At 41.9% G+C, this 22,877-nt stretch overlaps 1 protein-coding gene across 2 annotated transcripts in view; it reads left to right on the top strand.

Moving 5' to 3' along the window:
• dennd1b (DENN/MADD domain containing 1B) overlaps positions 1-22,877 on the top strand; it is a 106,587-nt gene that overhangs the window by 16,545 nt on the left and 67,165 nt on the right. For both annotated transcript variants that reach the window (XM_034146753.1, XM_034146752.1), the window contains exon 3: positions 5,156-5,199. In XM_034146753.1, coding sequence (XP_034002644.1) covers positions 5,156-5,199 — 44 coding nt within the window. The remainder of the gene's footprint in view (positions 1-5,155; positions 5,200-22,877) is intronic.

Below are 22,877 nucleotides of genomic sequence, written 5' to 3'. Positions count from 1 at the left end.
AGTAAGGTGAAAAAAGTGCATTTTTTATGCCTTTAGAACATTGGATGGCCATGAGGGCTCTAAGTCTGTGTTTGATTCGCATAGTATAGAGAATTATAAACTAGAGGCTTTCATCTAAATGTGTATTCACACTGGATTTAGGGTTAGGTCTTTTTGTGTTTGACTGCATTTTTTCTCAGTCTTAAAGCCAGAACCATGTATTCACTGCACTGTTATTGAGCTGCGAAGGTGATCCTATAGAAACACAAGCACAGGCCTCTGCCATGTGGGTGTATTTCATGTTTATCATATGCTTTTCCCAGTAGTTTGAATGATATGAAGCTTTATAAAAATAGCCTTTGCAAAGTAAGTCAGTAAGTTGGGTTTTACTTTTTAAGGTTGGTGACAAAATAGCTTAAAGTTAAGAAACTTGCCGTGCATGGCTGGGCAGTGTCTGACACACCGGTGTTACACGCCAACCTATTCTCCCAGCCAGCAGCATTAGGAATGACATGCTCTGCCAACTTCTTATTTTTAGCCTACTTGGAAATCCCAAGAAAGGTAGATTTATGCCAAGATAAGGATGCCAGCATTTTTCATTTTTAGCCTACTTGGAAGTGCCAGTATCCATAGATTTATGTAGAGATTAGAAGAAATAAGGCATGAAGGGGTAGGCTTATTTATCAACTCTCAGGTTTTTCGGCAAACATATATCTTGCTCATTTATTCTGTTTAATCCCACCAAGTTTAATGATCCACCTGAATAGGTAGTAGAGAAGTGGTGTCAGTGGAGAGAGGCAGAGATCTACCTCCCACACAGGCAATCCATCCAATTTCTCCCCCTCTCTCCCTGTTGCCCTGCTCTCAGTTCCCAGCACCCTTCACCTATTAACCCTCCTTTCAGCTCGCTCACTCTCCTCCTTCGACTTTTTAAAGACAGGCGTCTCAGGAATATCCAAAACATTGATTTTCCCCCCATATCTACCACCTCCCCCCCCCCTCCCAGTATCTGTGTCACGGCTCAGGGGCTTCACGCATGTTGCCCCCATCGTGACTGTTGGAGGTCAGCCACGCTTGAAGCCCTCAGAGATCATCGGACATGCTATACAGTAAATATTCACTCCTGAGCTTGTTATCTGTCTGTAAACATGCGTGTTCTTGCACCGTACACACACATGCACTGCCCAAACAGAGACCAATGGTCACTCTTCCAGCTTCTCCTCACATTTGCCTCGTATCCATTTCCTGAGGTGAGAATGGAGGAATCTATCTCTGGATAGGTGATTTCAATTCAATTCTCACCCACTGGATCTGTTTACACGCCACCAGGGTGGAATATGCTATAGGTTGTTTTCCCCCTGTCAATCGAGCTGCCACTGGTGTCAAATCAAACGGACTGTTTTTATACGGTTTGCAACAGCTCTTTATAGATTTTCTCAACTGTAGGAAATACAATAAACACATTTTGAATCTTCTGCATTTCGTCTGATAGGTGACGGAGAGGCTGATGTCTAACAAAGCATCGTGTGCATGTGGGTTCATGCTTATGTTTGCAGATGGCATTGCTGGTTTCCTCCAGACCCTTCTGTCTCTAACTTTGTCGTGTTGCATTGTAATTGACAGCTACATGTGTCTGTTGCATGCAGAAAATGCTTCATGACCACGTAACTAAGCCAGAAACATTCATATAATGCAAGTGTAAAACCGACAGCCTGGGTTTTGAAAACGCAAAACCCCCAAAAGTCGAATGCACAGATGCTGCTGACAAAAATGTTTTTGCGGTGATCTCATGGTTTTCAAATCAAATCATTACAATTGTTGACTATTTCAGTGCATAAAATCACAAGCACTGACTTTTATCCACCCCAAAAACATTATGCATTACATTAAAGCACATCATGTGAACAACATCTTGTTCTTTTTGTCTTTCTTAATACTGTGAGCCATGATCATGCTCAACTCTCCGACTGCTTTTTGCACATGTCTGCACAGCCCTCCACTTTAAAATATAATCCACTGTAGTTTGCCTTGTCCTATAAGGGTTTTTGATTTGTAGCTTTTAAGGTTATTTGTATAGTAACATTTCAATTTGGTGTAAATACTTGTCTTGAGCATCCATTTGTAATGCTAAATTGTTTCTTAAAAATACTTATTTTGTATTATCCCTATATATTTCTTATTTGTTTGACCTACTTTGCAACTAATTTGTTTAGATTATTTGGTATGTTCCCACCACCAGATACCAAAGCAAGTTCCTTGTATGTGTAAAGGTACCTATAGCAATACACTTGATTCTGATTCTGATGTCATTAGAACCAAAAATATATTTAGTATGTGCTGAAAATAATTTAAATTTAGCACATGCTTTTTTTGCATATGTCAAAGATGACAGTTGCATTATTCAGGAATAAATTGTTGTAATTGTTGGTCTGTGTCATGGAGCTCTAGTGTGTTAATGTGTGTATCGAAAAAGGGGAGGGTGGATTAACCAGTGGAGGATCTGTCATGGTGACATTTGTGTCCCCTGGCGGAGCAGCGGGGGTCCTCTTCACCTCTGTAACCTTCAACTTTCAGCCTTAACCCCATTCAGGCCCCCTCTTGCTTCCACCACACGCCCAGCACGTCCAAAGGGAGGAGTATTCGAAGGAAAGAGAGTGCAAAAAATAGAGAGCGGGTGCAGAAGTGTAGAGGACAGAGAGCTGCGCAGGGGAGGGCGGGATGAAGAGAAACAAAGGTTGTTGAAGGAATAGCAAAAATTAGGCAAACATGGGAAACTGAGAGAGGTTAGGAGAAGGACTTACATTTACAGTGGGGAAAAAATCAAGTAATATGGAGGAGGAAAGACAGTGGATAAGAAAAGCAGGAGGAGAAATGATTGGAAGAGAAATGTGAAAGTGGAGCGAAACAGAAACAATAACAGATGGTTTTAGAGAAAGGAAAGTGCTCAAAAGACGCAGAGGAAAGCGCTGGTATGAAAGATAAGGTGTTTGCTCGAGCTCTACAGATCTCACAGGTCCTCAGCTGTGTGTTGTTACAGCTCTCTTCTGCCTCCAGAGCTATCTTTAATCATTCTTCTCTGTATCACTCTACACCACTGTATGTTCCTCCATTCTATACTGAATTCAATATTCAGTGCTTACTGTAAGTGTGATTTCGGCTGATTTCATGTCTATTCAGTCATGTGACATGATCTTATATCAGTCTAATCTTCTATAGCTTTTCCTAAGGTGTACGCTAATCAGCCCCTATGGTGTGTCTTCGTCTTACCATGTGAGAAAAAGAGTAGTAGAAACTTGATTAGAGCAGCAAATGTAAATCATGAAGCTATTCATCATACAGCACTGGAATCAGTGGTACAAGAGATAAATAAAAGGCGACAGGAAAAATGAAATTAATCTCCAGGCAACTTCCTATAATATAACCTGTGCTCCTTCTCCACAACAAGACAATATGTTTGCTGTGAATTTTGTCAATTTGCTGTGCTTTTATTGTGTTGAAGCCCCCCCCCCCCCCCCCCCCCCCCTATTTTGATACCAATGCAAACCTGGCCAATCACTGCGAAAAGTAAGCATGGCTGCCAAAAGTTACAAACATTGGACCCCCTCCCCTGTTCTCTTCCTGTCCCTTTTCTTCGGTCCTGTATCACACTCCAGCAGCAGTTCCCATCCTCTCACCCAGTAAATCAGCATAAAATAGCCCTAACGGTGGCAGATCATAGGGTAAGGAAAGGGGGGGGGGGGGGGGGTTTGGTGTGTAGAGCTTAGTGCTCTGTTGCCTTTTTTTTCTGTGCCGCTCTTTTCAAGATGGGGCCCATGAAATGATCCAACAGGATTATGTAAGGCAGGATAGATTCTGCTGCGTCCTGTCATCCGTTTGTCCATTGTGTGCCCCTGTATTTCAGGCAGCCTGGTGTGTTAGCCATGAAGCTACTTCACACACTGTGTGTTATTGCATGTCCTCTTTACTAAGGTAGGGGTCCTCTCCCCTGACTTAATACATGTCTATTTTAATCTTTTAGGGGATATGCATAGAGGAGGATCGAACCCACATTTAGCCTGTGTTTAAATGGTCATACATTTTCAATTACAGGACTTAATTAACCTGTTATCCCTTTTGAACTCACAGTTATTGTTTGTGGACTGAAGTATCCATGCTATCAAAAGCTTAAACGCAGATTCCCCGTCTCTCAGCCAGATTTGTTCGGACAGAGGTCAGGGTTTGTTCATGAGCATTTATGCCTTTACCATGTCCATGGCAGTGGAGCTGGCATGCGAGAGCTTGTCTCTTCAAACCCTTGCTGTTCCTGCTGAGGTCACAGGGTGACCTTGGAGCTGTGGAAGCCATGTTTACCAGAGACCCCTGTGTTCAGGCTGTGGCTCGGTTGCTGCTTCCTTTCAACCACATGGTAAAAGCCAGCAAGGAGCAAGTCTCATGATTTAGTTTGGAAAATTGCTTTAAGAGAGATGCAAACAAGACTTACACTGACTAAGGAAACAGAAGCAACCCTTGCTGTATAATAAGTCATTTTGCTGCAATTTCATATATTGTCCTGTGTTCATTTCCACTTATTATAGCATTGTTGAAGCTTTTGAAAGCAGCTTATGTTATTTATATCCACTCAAAAACGGACAAAACTGTTATTTAACAAAATAAAATGTTCCCATTGATTAAAAAATGTATTATTAACTTGGCTTATCCTCCAGCACTGATGGTATTTACTGCAAAGACATACAAACCCACAAACTATTATAATTATACATTTTTAAGTTTTACATCTCTTGAGCAAACAGCTAGACTTGTATCAATCCAGCAATAATTAAGCGAATAAACTAGAGTTTGTGTTGGTATGACTTTCTTAAACGTGCATGATTTGTTTTAAATATAAGCTATCATATCTACACTGAGGATATAGATTAGCATATTTACAGCACATACCGCCTAGACACTCTCTCTCTCTTGTCTTTCACTGTGCGCTGCTCTGTGTATGTGTGTGTGTGTGTGGAAGTGAGTATATAAGTATAAGTGTGTGTGTGTGTGTGTGTGTGTGCGTGCACAGACTCGCAGCAGCCACCCCTTGCCCCCACCCCTCTCATTAATATGTATGTGTTCTGAGGCAGCTAGCGAAGACGGTGTGTTTCTCACCCGCTGATTAATGCTGTCTGTCAATTACCTCTAGATCCAACCGTGCTGTGGAGCTTCCCCCAGGACCACACCGACCAGGTTGGAACACACTCTGCTTTCTCATTCTTTTCTCCCTCTCTCTCCCTCTTTCTCCCTCTCTCTCTCCCTCTCTCACTCCTTCACTGTTACAGACAACCTTTACCTCCTCCTCCTCCTCCTCTCCCATCTCCCTTCCTTGCCTAATGCCCTCACTCACCCTGCCATGCTGTGGTAGCGGCCCCCCCCCCCCCCCAACACCTATCACCACCACCACCACCACTGCTCTCCTCCTCATCCCCATCAGTGCTTCCTCCTCTTCTTCTCTCTCTCATTGTACGTCTGTTGCTGGTAATGACAAGCAGTGAGCAGGTCTTCAATAACCGACGAATCAGTAATTATCATGCAACCGTGACAGGAATGCACACCTCTGTTTCCCCCGCTTTCTCTCTCTCTGTCTATATCTCTTGCTTTCTCTCAGTGTGCTACTTCCTATTGTTTCACATTTTAAAGCATTATCGGGTTCATTTTGAATCTGAAAGAGAAAATCTGCAGCTGTTTTGCAATAGTTTTTGGAACACCATGCTCTTCCTTAAACCAGTCAGGGGTTTATATTTTAAGGTAAGACATGCCAATCTCCCACTGTGTTAAAGAATCACATTTTAAAGAGGACGCCATTATGAAGAATTACCTGAGTCTTATTTTGGTATCTTTGCTTATCATTTCTACTGATAATAATCACATTGGACTTATTGAAGAAGTAGTGGAGGTCTTAATAACATTGCTACATTAAAATCCAATGGTCAAGAAACACAAGCTACTGACAATCACACATTGTAAACAAATCAAACTAGATAAAAAACACTTTATTTTGACATAAAACTGACCCAAAAGTTCTACTATATTCTATTACTGTATGTGTGCACATAACAGTAAGTACAGTAGGTCTAACAACCTGCAACTGAAACATACAACTTACATACTAGGTCGTATTAAAGGACTACCTTTTTTTCTGGAAGGATGCACGGATTGGTTGAAAGTATGGAAATTATTATAATGAAATAAAAAGTTAGGTTGGTGCATCCCTATTTTATTTTTTGAGGGTTTGTTTATGCTAAATGAATATGTATTTCCCCATATGAGTTCTTATTACTTAAATTAACTTCATTTAAGTTGATAAGTGTCATTGTTATTGTAAGCTTTAGAAATAATGGCCAAAGACCCAAGTTGTCATAAACCCACATTTCTTTTTGAGCCAATCACAAAAGTGTACTGGCGGTCTCAGGGGGGCAATGTGAACACACAGAAGCAAAAACCTCTTGGAGTAATTAAAAATGATTTGATATTCCTTTTATTCTTAAAGCCTTGCTCTTACCCTTAGAAAATTACTCCTACTCAGCAGGGTGTCTTTCTCTCTGGCTTCACCTTCAAAGAACTACAGTCTAAAATCCAACTTGATCAAAACAATCACGCAGCCTGTAATAATATGCGTATTAATCTCTATGTTGTGCACATCACTCTGTAATAGATTACTCATGATCTGGGCAGCATGACTCCTGCGCTCTGCTGCTGTGGCCTCTCAGGCAGTGTGTGTGTGTGGTATTTTGATTCCGTTAGTTAGTCCAAGAATGACGGAAAACAGAGATTTGACAGAGAGACACAAGTTGGCAACATTGCTGGACAGATGACTGCAGCAGCTCATCGGAAGCTGAAGGAAAAACATTGTCAACTAAGAAAAAATAGAGAAAAGAAAACAATATTTGCGTAGGCTCTCAACACCGCAGCCAAGCCAGTGAGTTTCAACAGCTCTCCTGCCCCTCTGATCCACTTTAAGGAATAAACGGGCTTGTCGAAAGATGCTTCAGGCGATGTCTGCCTGCCCCACAAGAACCAGAGCATGCAATCAGAGTAAGAAGTAGAGAGAGGGAGTGTTAGCGAGAAATTACAGACTTGCAGAGGTAGGCACAGGAAGTGGAAGTAATAGAAAAGGAGTAAAAACAGCGGCTGAACCCAAGAGAGATGACATTTAAAAAAAATAGTGTAAACAGTGTATGTGTCGTCATGCGCCTGCCTCATCCTTCCTCTCCGAGATGTCTCACTTACTTTTCTTTCATTCTGTTGTCCACCAGATCGTTTGTGTGGATAAGATGGCCCTTAAGATGGCGAGTTAGCGTGCTGTGTACAGAGGGATTGGCCCTTTCCCCCGTATACATAAGGCTGTATTCACGGGCCTCATTACCAGGATTAGGGCTCCTTTCCTCCTTTGTGGGGCTGAAGGCAGGAGTCCTCTGTAGCCACAGTCGCTCTCTTTCTGTGGCCCGAGCTGGCCAGCATATGGCAGCAGCAGCCAACAGTCTCCACAGAGGGGCTCAGAGCTCAGAGCAAGGCCTCCTTTTGTTTAGACCGTTATTGTTGCTCTGCGTAATGACATTTGTAGGCCGTAGGATCGGGGTGGAGGGGTTAGTCTACCCCAGGGGAGAGAGAGGGAGACAGAAAAGAGGAAGCGAGGGAGAGGGATGGAAGGAGGGGGGAGAGGCAAAGACATGCAGACAGACAGGAGTGTGGATTATGGAAATATGAATTGATTTTTGTTCTGTTCTGTGGTAGAATAGAAAGCTCAAAGGAGAACAGACTGCAGGCTGGCTGGCACGCCGGGGTGGTGCTGGGGAAATATGAAGTGAGAGGCGCTTGCTCCCTCTTTTTCTTTCTCTCCCCTTTCTTTTTTCCCTCCTGCTCCCCCTATCCCTTCCTCAGCCCCTGAGACTCTTGATGCCCTGGTCATCCACAGATGCCACTTGGATAGGGAGGGAGAGAAGAAGGAGGAGAGAGAGAGGGAGGGAGGGCGGGCAAGAGAGAGGTGGCTAAAGCATATATTTGAATCGCAAGAAGGGCTTTTTTTTTTTTGTGCAAATGAAGCAGACAGATGGAAATCTGTCCGTTTCCTCTCAGATCTCATCCCAAAGTTGTGGAAAAAACACAGCAGACAGAACACACACACACACACACACACACACACACACACACACACACACACACACACACACACACACACACACACACACACACACACACACACGAACGCACAGACACACACACAATTCAGAATATGGTTCTGCTAGTTAGTTAACCACAGTTTGGTGAAAAGAGGGCCCACTCCTCTGTAGAGAACAGAGGATGATATGATAAACACTCAGCAAGTTCCACAAACAGACGGCCATTTGAAAAGCAACTCTGCAGTATGTAAAAATGTGAAGTTCCTCACTCAGATACACCCCGCAGAGATTTGCTGTACTTTCTTTGCCTAACACTGCAGGCACATTTTTAAGATTGACAGGCTAAACCATACCAATTTATGCATGTGTTATGTTTGCTTTGGGCTGTTATGATGTAAGTCCCGTGCATTCAACTCACCCTATAAGGTTTTCATAAACAAACTAAGGTGTTTAATGTGAATCATCGGACCTTAAAGGAACATTTCAAGGGTCCTTTTGGCCTCTTCTCTACCTGACCTTATCAGAATTTGGAATTACCCCTAACGTTAATCTCATTTGAGGTTTGATACGTTTATTAACTCTTGTTGAAACACTTGTCAGATATTCAAATGTGACTGTAATGTTAATGTATAATTTGCCTAAAAACGTGTTTAGGCAAATTCTACAAGGGGTGTCACCTCATTGACGGAAACTCAAACATATTACATAAAGCATTGTGGGGAAAAGAGATAAAAATAGAAATACCTTGGGGGGTGTGGCTGCAAGTCTGGGAAAGCCTGTGTACTTCTTTCAATTTCTTTTGATCTCCTAAGCATAGATCCATTTTAACTGGGACACCTACTCTGCTGTACTGTAGGGAGTGTGGATAAATGCTGTATGACCATGGCCACTTTTTTTATTGTCTGGATATTTTGAGGGATGAATACTGGATTTTAATAATAATAATAATAATTCATTTATTTTATATAGGCGCCTTTCAAGGCTCTCAAGGTCGCCGTACAAACACATAAAAAACAAGATACACAATACATAACACCAGCATAAGAAACATAAAGAAGACAATGCAGTATATAAATCAATAAAATAATGAAATAAATAGTTAGTACTGATGTTTTGGTTCTCTCTATATTGTGCATTTTGAAGATATACCTAAAGGTTTGTGTTTAAGTAAAATCTACAGCCTTTCTAAGATCATTTTGCCTGCAATGTAAGAAAACAAATTCCAAAAGCTGGCTGTAGAGAAACGACTGTCTTTTACATAGACACCCTCACCAATCCATGCTCCGTGTACATTGGTAAAATAGTTTCCTTACTCTCATGAAATAGAAACATATAACTTCACATTCTGCACACTCGCTACTCTTTTTAATTCACTAACATTCCTCATTTCCATTTCTCTCTCTCTCCATTCACAGGGAGATAACATTGTGTTTGCTTTCTTAGCATGTCATTGTTTAGTATTAGTATTGGTACATTCCTATTATTCTGTCCATCCCTTATATCCATTTGTATCTCTTGCTGCCTGCCGTTCATCAACAATCTGGTTTTAAACACCTTCTGTCATATTTTCCCTCTAAAGACACTGTTGCAGAAAATTGCAAATTACACATAAACCACCAGGCCGGTTGCAGCATAATATCCAGAGAGAAATAAAGAAAATATTGAATAATGAATAGATTGAATAATGAATAGATTTTACTCTCGGATATGAACTAAAGTTGATGTTAACTCTCTATGGCCATTCCACACATTTGAATAGGGAAACCTTTGATCTCTCTGCTGCATACTGCATAGAGTTGACTGTATAACATGCGGTTTTTCATTTATACCAAGGCTAGAGTAGGTGTAATCTGATTCTAAAAGGAAATCCATGCGTTGATACAGATTCAAACCTTGCTATGTATAATCAATGTGTGACATTTATTGCACTCAAGTACATATGTTGTGTAGAATGTAGTACATTTTCCTGTGACTTTCTACATTTTCTAGTAGGCCTTTTTTTATTTTGCATTAGGAACATTTGGGTGTTGCAGAGAGCAATCCCTGGAGCAAAGAAAGAGTTTCCCGAGTCACAGAGCGTATTTAAAGCATTTTACGCGTTGATGCTACTTTGCATTTTGGACAAATTAGCTTAGGTGGAGTAAGTGTTATCTTTGCTTGTTCGATTGTGGAGATTTCTTTGTGTAAGTGTAACAATTTGATGCAAAGCAAGATGCCTAAAATCTGGCTCTGGCCTTTTGGATCAGTTGAACTGACAAATTGCTTTACAAAAATACCTGTACTGCAGGTACAAATATTTACTTTATCACACTTCACCGTAGCAGAGAGACGTTTGCATTCACTTAATATCATATCATCCGCTTTTGGAAAATTATTCATGGGGGCTAGATAAATGTAGCAACAGCCTTCAAATGTAACAGCACTCATAAGATTCAAATGGTACTGTCCTTGTGCGTATTTAGTTTGAACCACTGTCAAGGTTTTTTGAGATGCCATGACTTCTGGCTAAACTTGGCTTATTTTCCGTTCACGTAGTTCTGTACATCCATCTCTGCTCAAAAGCCCACTGTGTCATCAGCCAGACAGGAAAAGAGCGAGGGACAGAAAAAGAGGGGGGGGGGGGGGGGGAAGAAGAGAGGCGGAGAGTCTCTCGAGGCTTCAACCTTGGCAACTCTGAGTGTTGCTCTGACACCGTGCTCCTTCAGGACAGGCTGCCTGACATCATGTGATTGGTGGCCACAGCTATGGGCAGGTCCTGGGTGGGTGAGGCGAGAACGGGGAAGGATTTAGTGGTAGAGGTAGGAGGGGTCTGAGGGTTTAAGGTAAAGGAGGGGAGCTGGTGGACAAGTGTCAACTCTAAGGAGAGGAGGAGATAGTTGGTGAAGGTGGTGGTGGTGGAGGAGTGGAGGTGGGTGTGCGGAGGATCAGTAGCACGGAGCCAGAGATGCAAGGTAATGACATGTGGCCCTCAGTTGAGACCTTATAGCACCGAAAAGATTCAAGATTTAAGATTCAAAGGTTTTATTGTCATATGTACTCTAGCGACAGTGTAGTTATGCCAATTCAACTTTTAAGTCCCATTCTCCTTCAACAATGCAACATAAATATAAATGACATAACCAATGAATTAAAGAAAAATAGTGCTGAAAGAAACAGAATACAAATAAATTAGTGCAAGATAAATTGACCAGTGTGCAAGTAATGCAGAAGTAAACTATATACATGTAAAATTGAATAAGAAGAGATAAACATAGAATGTTGGATCAAATACTGTACAAGAACAAAATACTGCTTATTGAAGTAATGCATCAATAAATCAATATGTTATGAATGCTTAAAGTTCTGAAGGCACTTAACAGGGCTCAGGAGTTGATCAGTCTTATGGCCGTTGGGATAAAACTGTCACTGTGGTTTGTGTCCTGATGTTGAGCACAGTATAGAAAACTAGAAGAGGTAAAAAAAGACAAGGGGAAATTGAAAGCAGGTTAGTTTATAAAAAAAAAGTTATGGAACAAAATGTTAAAGTTGGCAGGAGGTGACGGAGTCACAAGATTGGAGGTGGAAAGGTGAAACAAGATGAGGGGCATGGAAATGACAAAATAGAAAAAAGACAGTGAGAAGTCAGAGTTATTCTACAAACCCATCATAAAATGTTGTCCACACTCAGATAAGGTTGTTTTCACAGTTACTGAGAAATGAACAAGTTCAGATGCGAAACACCACCTATTAGTGATAAAGTCAGTGATATCGTCAATGATAATGCACCAGACGGCACATTTGTGTAGGCTGACTGTGGTTGACAGAGGAAGGCGTGGGATGGTTGATAGCAGTAAAAGGATGATGCTACAGAGAAAAGTACATCACCTCTGTCAGACTAGAGTCTTATCACAAGGGCCAACTTCCCCACCCATCCTCCAAACAGATAGGAGACAGAGAGGTAGTGACATGCTGTTGAGAATTAGCATATTTTGCCAGCTCTTTAGATGCTGCTACAGCCAGTTTTGTGAAGCTCTAACAGCAAGGCAAGAAGTACGGGAAACTGAGAGATGAAAAAGATGGAAATTTATACGTTTTTTATGTGTGTGTGGAAAAGTAGAGGCCTGAATGTGTGTGTATTTGTGTACGTACGTGTGTGATTTCTAAGCGTGTCACAGGGTCTCGTCTTTCCCCTTCACTGCACCCTGACAGCGGTGTCAAACAAGGCCTCATATGATCTGTGTATGTCTTGGAGAATATGTCTGGGTTGATAGTGTTTTTATTCTTCTTCCTAACCCTTTTCACCTTGGATCCCTAGGGTGTTCCAGGGTCTTGCCTAATAGACAGTCTCGGCCCACTAAACTGGCCTTTGGCTAGGGCACTGAGCTGGACGCCTAAGTACGGGCCCTTTGTTGCTCATGGATCCTGATTGCGCTGACCTCTGGGCTGGCTTCCTAAGAGACGATGGGTGGTGGAGATGGGAGCATGGAGAAGTGTTTTTACGCCCCGCTGCTCACATCTCTCCAGCATCGCACAGTGACCGGCGAAAAGAAAGCAGTGGTGTGTTTTGGCGGTCGAGTAAAAAACTGTTGGTGGCTCGTGTTTCCCAAGTTGCAGGCAGACAGCATTGGATTCAGCTACATATATTATTTTATTTCACTAATATCCCAGTTCCAAAAGCACGGTACAGTAAATAGATGGTGTATTTGGACTAAACTAGTTCCTGCTAAACATAAATGATGCTAATGGTCAATAGAAAAATATCAAATTACTGTGTAAAAAAACCGATGAACAAGTTAGTTAAATTAAATCTTTGCGTCATCAAGCTTCATCACTCGGGATGTTTATCACAGATTTTTAAAATGCAATAGTTTAACAACAGTTAGAAACTGACTTTGTAGCCACAGTAAGGGAACAGAGATTTTAGAATAGGGAACAGGGATGTTGTTAGTCATGTGCTAAGACATTGTTTTGCTTTGTTATGAACTCTTGAATTGTACATTAATCTGCCAGAGCTGCTTATTGGGTTTACCAAACTGGACTAGTGTAATACTGCAGTGCATATTCTCAAACGTTTTCTTGAAAGCTGCCAAACTCCCTCAGCATTGTGGCTGCATTCAGAGGAAGAAAGAGTGCATCTCTACACTTAGAAACAGGTTGTCCCTGTCAACCAGGAAGCTCATATTTACGGTAAAAGATGCCAGGCTTACCATAACCGCACACTGCTGTTGCCAACAGAGATATCACACAATCACACGTATCGGGCTTGATTGGCGTGCAAGTCTCCTTAACCACCCCAACATACAGGACACAGCCAGCAGCCACCAGCTACGGACAGAGACAGAGGCAATAGCAAAGCACTTAGGGTGTTTTGTAAAGGAAGAGAAGGATGAAGAGAGGGAGGGAGGGGAGGAAGAAGGAGGAAGAAGGAGGAAGAGGAGGGTGCAGCGATGACCTGACCTCCACCGCTAGATTCCATGTACATCTGTCAATGAGACGTCCACAGCCAAATGTTTTGGAGCCAGTGCCGCCCTCCTGCTGAGCTTCAATGTATACATTCTTTGTGTGTACGTGTGTGCGAGGGTATATCTGTGTGTGAGTGTGTGTGTGTGACGCCATGTGTTAGAGGTAGGCCCACATCAGGGTTCATACAGTCGAGCGAGGCCCAGTGGGAGCTAAGAGCTTAAAGAAGGAAATCCCCCCCGGCTGCTTGGTGCACGCACACTCACACGCACACGCACACGCACACACACGCTCACACACACACACGCTCTCTCTCTCTCCTCTTGGCACTTCATTAATGAAGCCCATGCTTGTATGTTTGGGGCATATGCAGCTCTCTTGGCCCAACACTACAAGTGTGTGTGTGTGTGTGTGTGTGTGTGTGAGGGAGTGAGACATCTCCCCCTATCACATGGTAATATATTCAGTGGAAGATCTCGGCAGAGGCATAATACTGCCGCTCTCCCCTGTCTGAGCCCATCTGTGATATGTAGAAAGGACATCAGCAGGACAGGTTATTAGCACTGGAATAATGCACACTGTTATTGTTGATGCCATATACTTATTCTCCAAGCAATATGCCCCCTCACCTCATAACATAAATAAATACATCCATTATGGAAAAAGCTGAAAATAAATGAGTGCAGCACAATGGACCACATTTAAACTACCCCAGTGCATTGTTATTATATTAGAGGTGACTCATTAACAGCTGATAGACAGAGGAATGACTTTGGGGCTGGACAGTGGGAGGTTAAGGGGATCTTATCGCTCCTGTTAACACAAATTGATACATTGGTGCTACATGTGCACTATAGCCCAAAGAGGAAATAAAAGATTTCAAGCAACATTTTACCTATCGTTGTTAAACTTGAGCCAGGACAAATACCATTGCTTCTGGGATGCTAATGTTCCAGTGACGTGTCCCAATCAAGAGGGGGTTGTAAGGTGTTGAGGCCGGTGGAAGTGTGTGCTGTTGTGCTTCACAGGAGGGGAAAACCAAAGCCATTATTCTGTCCTTGGCTAAGGCATCTTTGATATCCTTTAGGGGTCTAGAAGTGCAGATTTGAAAATAACAAATATTTCAGGGTTCCATATTGCTATAGAGGTGGCACATACACATATGGATATACGACCACATATACCTGTCAGGTGTTGGCATGTGCTTGAAGAGGCCATAAGATCAATATGCCACCTTCAACACCTCCTGGAGAGGAGCTTTGGTAACATGGGACTGAACCAAAAATAACCTCCCCTAACACACTGCATAAGGGAAGAAAATCTAACGGAGGCGAGTAAAAAAAAAAAACAGAAAGACAAAACTGTTCCTTTCCCCACATTTCCCTCTCCTATCAGCCCAGGCAGAGTGAGCAAGGATGTGAAAATGTAACGCCCCCGTGTCAATTTGAAAGTGCACCCCACCTTCCCCCTCTCAAGCAGCTCTGGTGCTTTGGTCCAGCTTTGAAGGCCGTTCTTATTACTGGCACAGAGCGCGGGTCAGAATGGCAAGCCGGCAGCATACTATTAAAGCCTAATGAAAGGAATCTCTGCAGGGTCTGAGGTCTGCTGTGGCCAGAGGAGCCTGTGTCTCTGCCCGTTGTTCTGCGGCTACTCTCCTCACCATCTCTAGGTTTTTTTATTCCATCTTTTTATCTGGCCTCATTGCCATCTCTCCCGTCTCTGTCTGTCATTTTCTGTGTCTCTCTCAGTCTTTTCCTTTGTCTCCTTTATCTCTAAACCTTCTTTTAGTTTCCCTCTGTGTCTGCACCAGATAATGTTTGCACTCAGTTGCCCCCTACAAAATAAGGTATTTCTGTTTAGTTTCACGCGTTCAATCATTATTCTGTAGAAATGTAAGTAAATCATGATTTTAATTTAACTAAACTATAAACTAAATGCAATTTCATTTTTTTAAGGAAACTTGAATAAATACAGATGTTTAGAAAGCAATATAAAACATATATGAGAAGGAATTATAACCTGTTTAACTTTATAACACTAGTTAAAAATGCAAAATGAAAATGATTGATGCCAATAGTCAAAGCAAATATTCCATTAAAAACACAATCATGTATTTTGCATCGACTTGGGTATCGAGAATCATGGAATTTCACTGTTATTAGAACCGTTGTTATGGTGTCAGGACATCCCTATTTTGGAAATCACAAGCTCAAGGTGTTACTGATTACTCTCCGAACCTGCAGGGACATCATATTACCAAATGTGTTCTACCATTAAACCCTAATTTCATTATTAGAAACCAAACTTAAAAATCTAATCCCTTGATTGATACCCATAAAACCGTGATATTCCCTCTGAGAATAATCATGACATCTATTGTCGTCATTTATCCCCCTTCGACATGTTTGCCAAAAACGTTTCTCCTTTCCAAACGCGGAAATGTCCTGACATCAGGGATCAAATCCTGGGTTCCACTCTCATAACATTCATAAAAAGCAGTAGCTCTGCTTAGCCCTCACCTTGTTCATTTGTAGCAAAAGCAGGATAATAACCTGTAGCTTTGACATGCACTCTGAAAACAGATTACATTGGTATGCATGCCTTTCTGTGGTCAAGCAGTTCTTAGCTTTGATATGCCTTAAGCTACATTTTCCAGGCACTAGCATACCTGGGTTTATCTGTTGGTCTAAGAAAATAATACTATTGTTCAGGAAGAGAGGTTTAGTAAACATTATTGGACTTGCTCGTATAGATTGTTTGACACTTGTAAAGCATTATAATAATATGCTGTAGTCTATAACATGGCAGTAGATTCAGCACTTGTGCCTTTTCCATATGTATTGGTTAAATCATGTTACACAATGAATACTAATATGGGCACGTATTAAAGCAACACAAAAATGGAGGAATAGGAATCAGCCCTTTTGTCTTTTTTTGCCTGAAAGGAACAACTGCTCATGTCACAACTAGTGCTACATCTTCTCATGGATCTACAATTTGAATGCAACATTTTTTTCCATAAATGTTAATAGAGCATTAAACACTTAGATATTATATTCTCTCCAACTCTTATGCTTTTCATTCTTTCTTTCTCGTAATACCTATTCCTCAGTAACCTTCAGTATCTGGTGCAGATTTGATATCACCGAGGAAACAGGAAGTTGTTCAGGAAGTTAGTCCTTTACCCTATATTAGAACACAGACCAATTCTTCCCCTGTAAAAGACCTGATAAAAGTCAGTTATCAGTTCATCAATTATTCGGTGCCAAAAATCGACATGTATCGTTGTGTTAAACGTTTTTCCTAGTTTCAATTCAACAGTCCACCCAATCAAGCTTTCATACCATCATATATATTTATTCTGCATTATTTATTTTCTCTCTCCATCAACCAAGGCTCAGCTGTCCTTGTGCCTTTACACATTGCAAATGAATGCATATCCATGCAAATTCTTAAAAAAGAAAGGCTGAGAATTTGAATATTTTGCTTAAAGCTGCACCCAGGTCGACCCTGCCATTCGGCATTTGAAAGCAGTGTGTGTCTGTTTGAATACTGAGGATCTCTCTTTGTCATGTTCGCCAGAGGGGCTCGGTGAGCGAACCAGCACCGGCAGGATGGGCAGAGATCGGCTGGGTAGCTGCACACAGACAGACTAATTGGGAAAAGGGGGGTGAGAGGGGGGACGAGGGGTGCTGGTAAGGGTGAGGAAAAGGTGGGGTGTACAGGAGGGGGTATTCTAAGATGACGACAGGGGGTTTGGGAGGGAGGTGAAAGAGGACTGAGAGTGGGGGATGGAGGGAATGTGAGAGAAGGGAAGAGGAAGAGAGAAGGTGATGAAGAGGGCACAAGAGCATGCGGGAGGAAGAGGTGAAGGAAGGGTGAGTGGAGACACTGTGGTTTCCGGCGCTGATGTGTGAGTAGCCCTGCTGACGATGTCATTATACTGTTGAAGTGCTGGCTGGATAACCAGGGTCCCTGCCTGCAAACCACTGTAGCCCAAAACTCCATTATACTGCCTGACACATATGGAAAAGATAGCTCTGCACACGCTGCTTTTCTTGCTGTTATTAAACACATTCAACAGGAACTGGTCCCTCTCGACTTTTACCTTAAAGCATACTTTTGATTCCAGCAGAGCGAGCATCAGTTGGGGAATACTTTCATATACATGAATAGTAAAAAAAAAAAAGAAGAAAGATCGTGTGAGGTGTGACAATATTCATGTGAACTATTTATGTGTTCAACAGACCGTTGCTCAGCACACTTTGCAATACAGAGTTGCCATAGTTAAAAGGTAATGAATTCTAAATAGAGTTGTGAGCAGGAACCAGCTGTTCATTTATTTATTTTATAGCTTATTTGTATCGGAATTTAAATCAGAAACATGTTTATCGACCCTCGTGGGAAATTGGCTTATGTGCGTAAACATTGGGCATGTTTGCGTTACAAGGCATTTAACCTTTGACAGTTCCCCAAATAATTTTTTGTATACTTTAACTTATTTTTGTAGTGGATCACTAACAAGCTTTTTTGGGGGCTTTAGGTCATCTTGTGGTCGTCTTCAGTTGATAAGGGAATTTTCTCAATGGCACCAAAAATGTTGCTGAAAGTACCCAGTAGAGCCCTTTATACCTACTAAAGAAGCGGGTCCTCTTCACAAAGGCCACCATGTTGCACCGCCATGTTTACAGTAGCTCAGAGCAGACACACTCTGGCTCTAGAGGGCTTTCTGTGTGTTTTTTCATGTCACCTGAAGGCCACAGTAGTTCTCATACACACTTTAAATGGGAGCGATAAGCAAAGAGGCATCGCTATTGGCCACTTCTCCAGCTGATGTCCTCTTCGTTAACTTTATACATCCTAAGTTATCTTGACATTTTTAACCTCACAGAATCGTTTTGGCTGAAATTGTCTATAGTCTAACAGATTTTGCTCTGTTTTAAATTAAACTGAACACAAAATACTCCAATATATACATTTCATAAGTGCATTACTGCTACTCTTTGACTTAAACATAAAACAATCCGTGTGCAATATTGCTGCCCACGCAATGTGGTTATTCTGCAAGTTAATAGCTAAATAAAACCCCCAATATATTATGCTGCCCTAACCAGTCCTTTGATGACTTGTGCACATTAGCTCACCACGTGTGACACACTCTCCAGATAGTTTGCATAGTCACTGTTAAATCCTCACAGATATGTGCAGTACACTCTTGGAAGTTCAAATTTGTTTTACTACCATCACAACATAAATTGATTTCTATTTATGTCCATATGGTATGAAAACTCGTCTGGCAAAAACGTAGGTAATTCATCACAGTGAACATCTTGTCTGCATTATTTTGAGTTATGTTATTTTTGTGCGGTAACGCAGCGCAGGCTTTTCAAATCAGTCTTTCAATTGCATTACCTGGAAATAATAAATTAACTTTGACAAAAAAATAAAAGCCGGCACAATGTTCACTATGATGGATCATACAGTAAAAATCACATTCAGAAAATCTAAAACAGCACAGCATGCTTTGAAAACGGCTGACAGTAATGTAAAGTATATGTGAATTGAAGTAATGGGCTAACACATGCAAAAACACTGATATAGTCCTTTTAAAGTGTGTTTCTAATATGGGTATACCAGTGGTACATTTACAAATGTGCCTGCCTCTGGCCTCCATTCCTCCCAGAACCACAGCCTGTATGGGGGGCTCTGGGGGCCACGCTGCTATGAACTAGGTTGAGTTACACTGGGAAGCTAGCTAGATTGATCTGGCTGCAGTAGCCAGGGGAATATAAAGCAGGGCAGGGGCTTAAAGTCTGAGTCCCCCCAGGGAGGAGTCCTCGCTGCATGGGGAGAGGGGCATGAACTGGGCTGCTCTCCCCCCCCCCCCCCCCCCCCCTTCCTTCCCCTCGTTCCCTCTGTTGCTGTGTCCGTCCATCGAATATCTTCTCCATCTCTCCTTCCATAACATATTCAATTATGTCAGTCTCTCTGTTTGCCTCTCCCCTTCTCTTTAACTTGTTTTAAAAAAAACCCTCAAAGCTTTAGATTTTTGGCCTTTTTCACTTTCACTCCATCCTTGCCTTTTTTTAATCCATTTCTCTGCAACACTCCTGCCTCTCACCTCTTTCTTTGCAAGCGTATGGGAAAATGAAAGTTGCTCATGAAGTTCACACCCAAAATGAAACACCATGGCCCATGCAGAGTTTTGCTTTTAATCCGTTAATAACAAACTGGTTAACATCATTCTGTCCACTTGCTGTGATCTTAGAAGCTGATTTTTTTCCTTTTTAGTGTTGGGGAGTGGCCAAAAAAAGGTGTTGCGTGCATAGAGCCCACAGAGTATGATCTGTCACCTGTCAAATCCCTCCATACCCCTGTATGCCTTAACTATAGCTTAACCCACCACAATGACTTTTAATAGAATTAGGCTGGAGCATGTATACTAGTCAAGTCTAGATCTATTTTTAAGAGTATAAAAGCGAAATTGTCGCTCTGTGCTGCAAAGTTTGTTGCGTTTCCCCCATTGTATGTTGCTATCCTGCAGGGCCGCCATGCAAAGCCGCTGTGTGCTGCTGCTGTGTGCTGCTGTGTGCTGCTGTGTGCTGCTGTGTGCTGCTGTAGTGTTGTGGTGCAGTGATAGCAGGATCGTCCGCTGGGGGAACCCAGAGTATTCTGTCTCACTGAGTGATACCCCTGTCTCCACTCACGATAAACAGTGTACACACACACACACACACACACACACACACACACACACACACACACACACACACACACACACACACGACTGTCTGCCAAGCCCAGCCTAGCAGCAGATTCCTCCTCCACCTCCCCACCAACCCCCCCTTACAAAGCTGCAAATATATTAGCTGCCTCTTTTTCTTTTGTCTTGGGAAAATGGCAAGCAGGGGGAGTGTGTGTGTGTGTATATATATGTGTGTGTGTGTGTGGTGGTGGTGGGGGGCTCACTGTACTAAAAACTGCGGAAGAACACCCCCCTTTGTGCCGTTCCTGTTTAGACATATCCCCACGGTATAGGGCCCAGTCATGGACAGAGGGACGTGGAAAGAGATGCGAGTGAGAGTTATCAGTTCTACAGGTATGATGTAGGAAACAGAAAACAGACTCCCAGATGAGGAAAAGTAAGATTATGAGTCGCACATTGCATACAAGCTGTCTTCTTGGTTAAAAACTCAAAGGGATGTTGGAACAGGAACACTGTTGAGCTCACGATAAAGGGGCGATTCATCCAAAACATATTTTCTCACTTACCAGTGGTAGTGCCATACAGATAGTTTTGGTGTTATTCTTGGGTTTTCAGATATGTTTTTTTTTTTTTTTTGCAAGATATTCACATCCCTTTACCCTTATGGGACTTCTTTCTAGCTGATTTCTAGATTGAATAAGGAGTTTTGACAGTGAAGTCTGTAAATTATCCAGACCCTGATTTTAAAAAGCAGGCCACTAATGACATGTCATTTTATTAATTTTGTAAGAACCTAAAAATACATTATTTTCATACATTATATTTCTGTTTGTAAATCTCACAGTGTGTCTCATTCACTTCAACAATAACATAATGATTATTTTTTCTCTCGAGCAATTTCCCTTAAAAGTTTGTATTGATTTTCCATTCATAAAAAACATTAAAGGACACCTATCATGCTATATTTAAATGATATATTGTAGGGCCATACCTATATAAGGTATATTTATACGTTTTTGTTTTCAAAATACAAAACAGATCATGCATTTTAGCCATGCCTCATTTCGCTCTATGTGCTGTTTGCTGTCTACGGGGCTGATTCTGTGAGCTGCAGCTGACCACGCCCCCCTGCAGGAGAGAGGAGCCGTGCTCTGATCAAGTCAAGAGGGGGAGAAAAAAAGATCTCCGTCCTCCATGTTTTATTATATTGTTATAGGCCTATAGAGTCGTTATTCATTTGTTTTAAAGCTCAATAAATAACAAAGAAGACCTTTGACCGGCACTTTTCTAATTTTGTCCGGAAGATTTAAACTTTAACAGACATCTTGACTGGCGAAAGAAAACCTAACTGAAACTCTGCCGCACGGTCCCCTCGTTCCTTGGAAGAGGCGGGAGAGGGTGGGTGTTTGTCATCTGCTGGTGGACTAACCGGAGAGAATTACAGTGCTTGGCTCGACGGGGAGGGATTGCATTGAATTACAGCAGCAGGAGCAAACGCTTGCCTCGGGGAGGGAGAAAAAAAGCCACAGCGGAGAATAAACAGAAGGGTAACCATGGTAACTATGGGCGGGAAGTCTTCTTCGCTGCTTTTGTGGCAGACTACAGCGCCACTTACAGGCCTGGCATTATGTACTACAGCGTCTCCAGCGCTTTCGAGCGGCAATGGCCGGCCGTGGCCCAACCCCACATTCCCCTGATAGGTGGAGAGTTGGCCCAATAGCCGTAGCGCCACCGTCCTGACGTCAGTGAAGTGTTCAAATCTGGATCAGTTTTTATCAGATCCGTTGCAGCCCCTTTTTTAGAGATTTGGGTATGGAGGAAAATAGAGAGGGTTGTGTTTTCTGACACTTGGTGAGTTCCCTGGAACACCGGGGACACATATTCATGTAGAAAAGACGTACAAAAGTGCATTTTGCATGATAGGTCCCCTTTAAGTAAAAGAAGTAAAGAAGAGTTGGTATTATATTAATGTAAATACATTAGAGCTGAACCAATATGTCTACTAACCAGAAGGCAGAATCTCTTCAAGCTAATATGTCGAACATTTACTGATTTTAGTCGCCCAAATGTCACTGTTTACTGCTTTTCGTGGCTCTATATCATTGAATATCTTTAGGCTTTGGACCGTTAGTCAGATCTGAGTTCCTAAGAGCACAAAGTGAGACCTTAAATGGTTTTGGACATTTTCTCACTATGATTTACGTTATTTCAACGAATCAATGAACAGAAACAAACAAACAACAGATTATTAAGTAATTATGGAAGTTGTATCCATATAGTGCATTGATACATAGGGATAACGTAGATATTGTTTGATTTAATAAAGTCTCTTTAATGGCTAAAGACAGCACATTAAAATAAAAGACTGTATGGCTTCAGATTCCTAAGGGAGGCTCTAAGACTGATATGTAAACAGTATATGATACGAAGAATGTATATAAATATATGTATATAAAGCATGTCTGCTGTCACATTATACACACATTCAAACACATCACTTCCCTCTGGTCCCGTATGAGATCAGAGTCTCTACAGCCCCTACACTGTCACTCAAACAGAGACAACTGATGTGGGCGGGGCTGTGACAACTCTCAAATCTGGCA

Source organism: Trematomus bernacchii, unplaced genomic scaffold (genome assembly GCF_902827165.1).
Source record: "Trematomus bernacchii unplaced genomic scaffold, fTreBer1.1, whole genome shotgun sequence".
Classification (NCBI taxonomy): domain Eukaryota; kingdom Metazoa; phylum Chordata; class Actinopteri; order Perciformes; family Nototheniidae; genus Trematomus; species Trematomus bernacchii.
The sequence above is the reverse complement of the archived record's forward strand: the minus strand, read 5'-3'. Positions and strand labels throughout refer to the sequence as shown.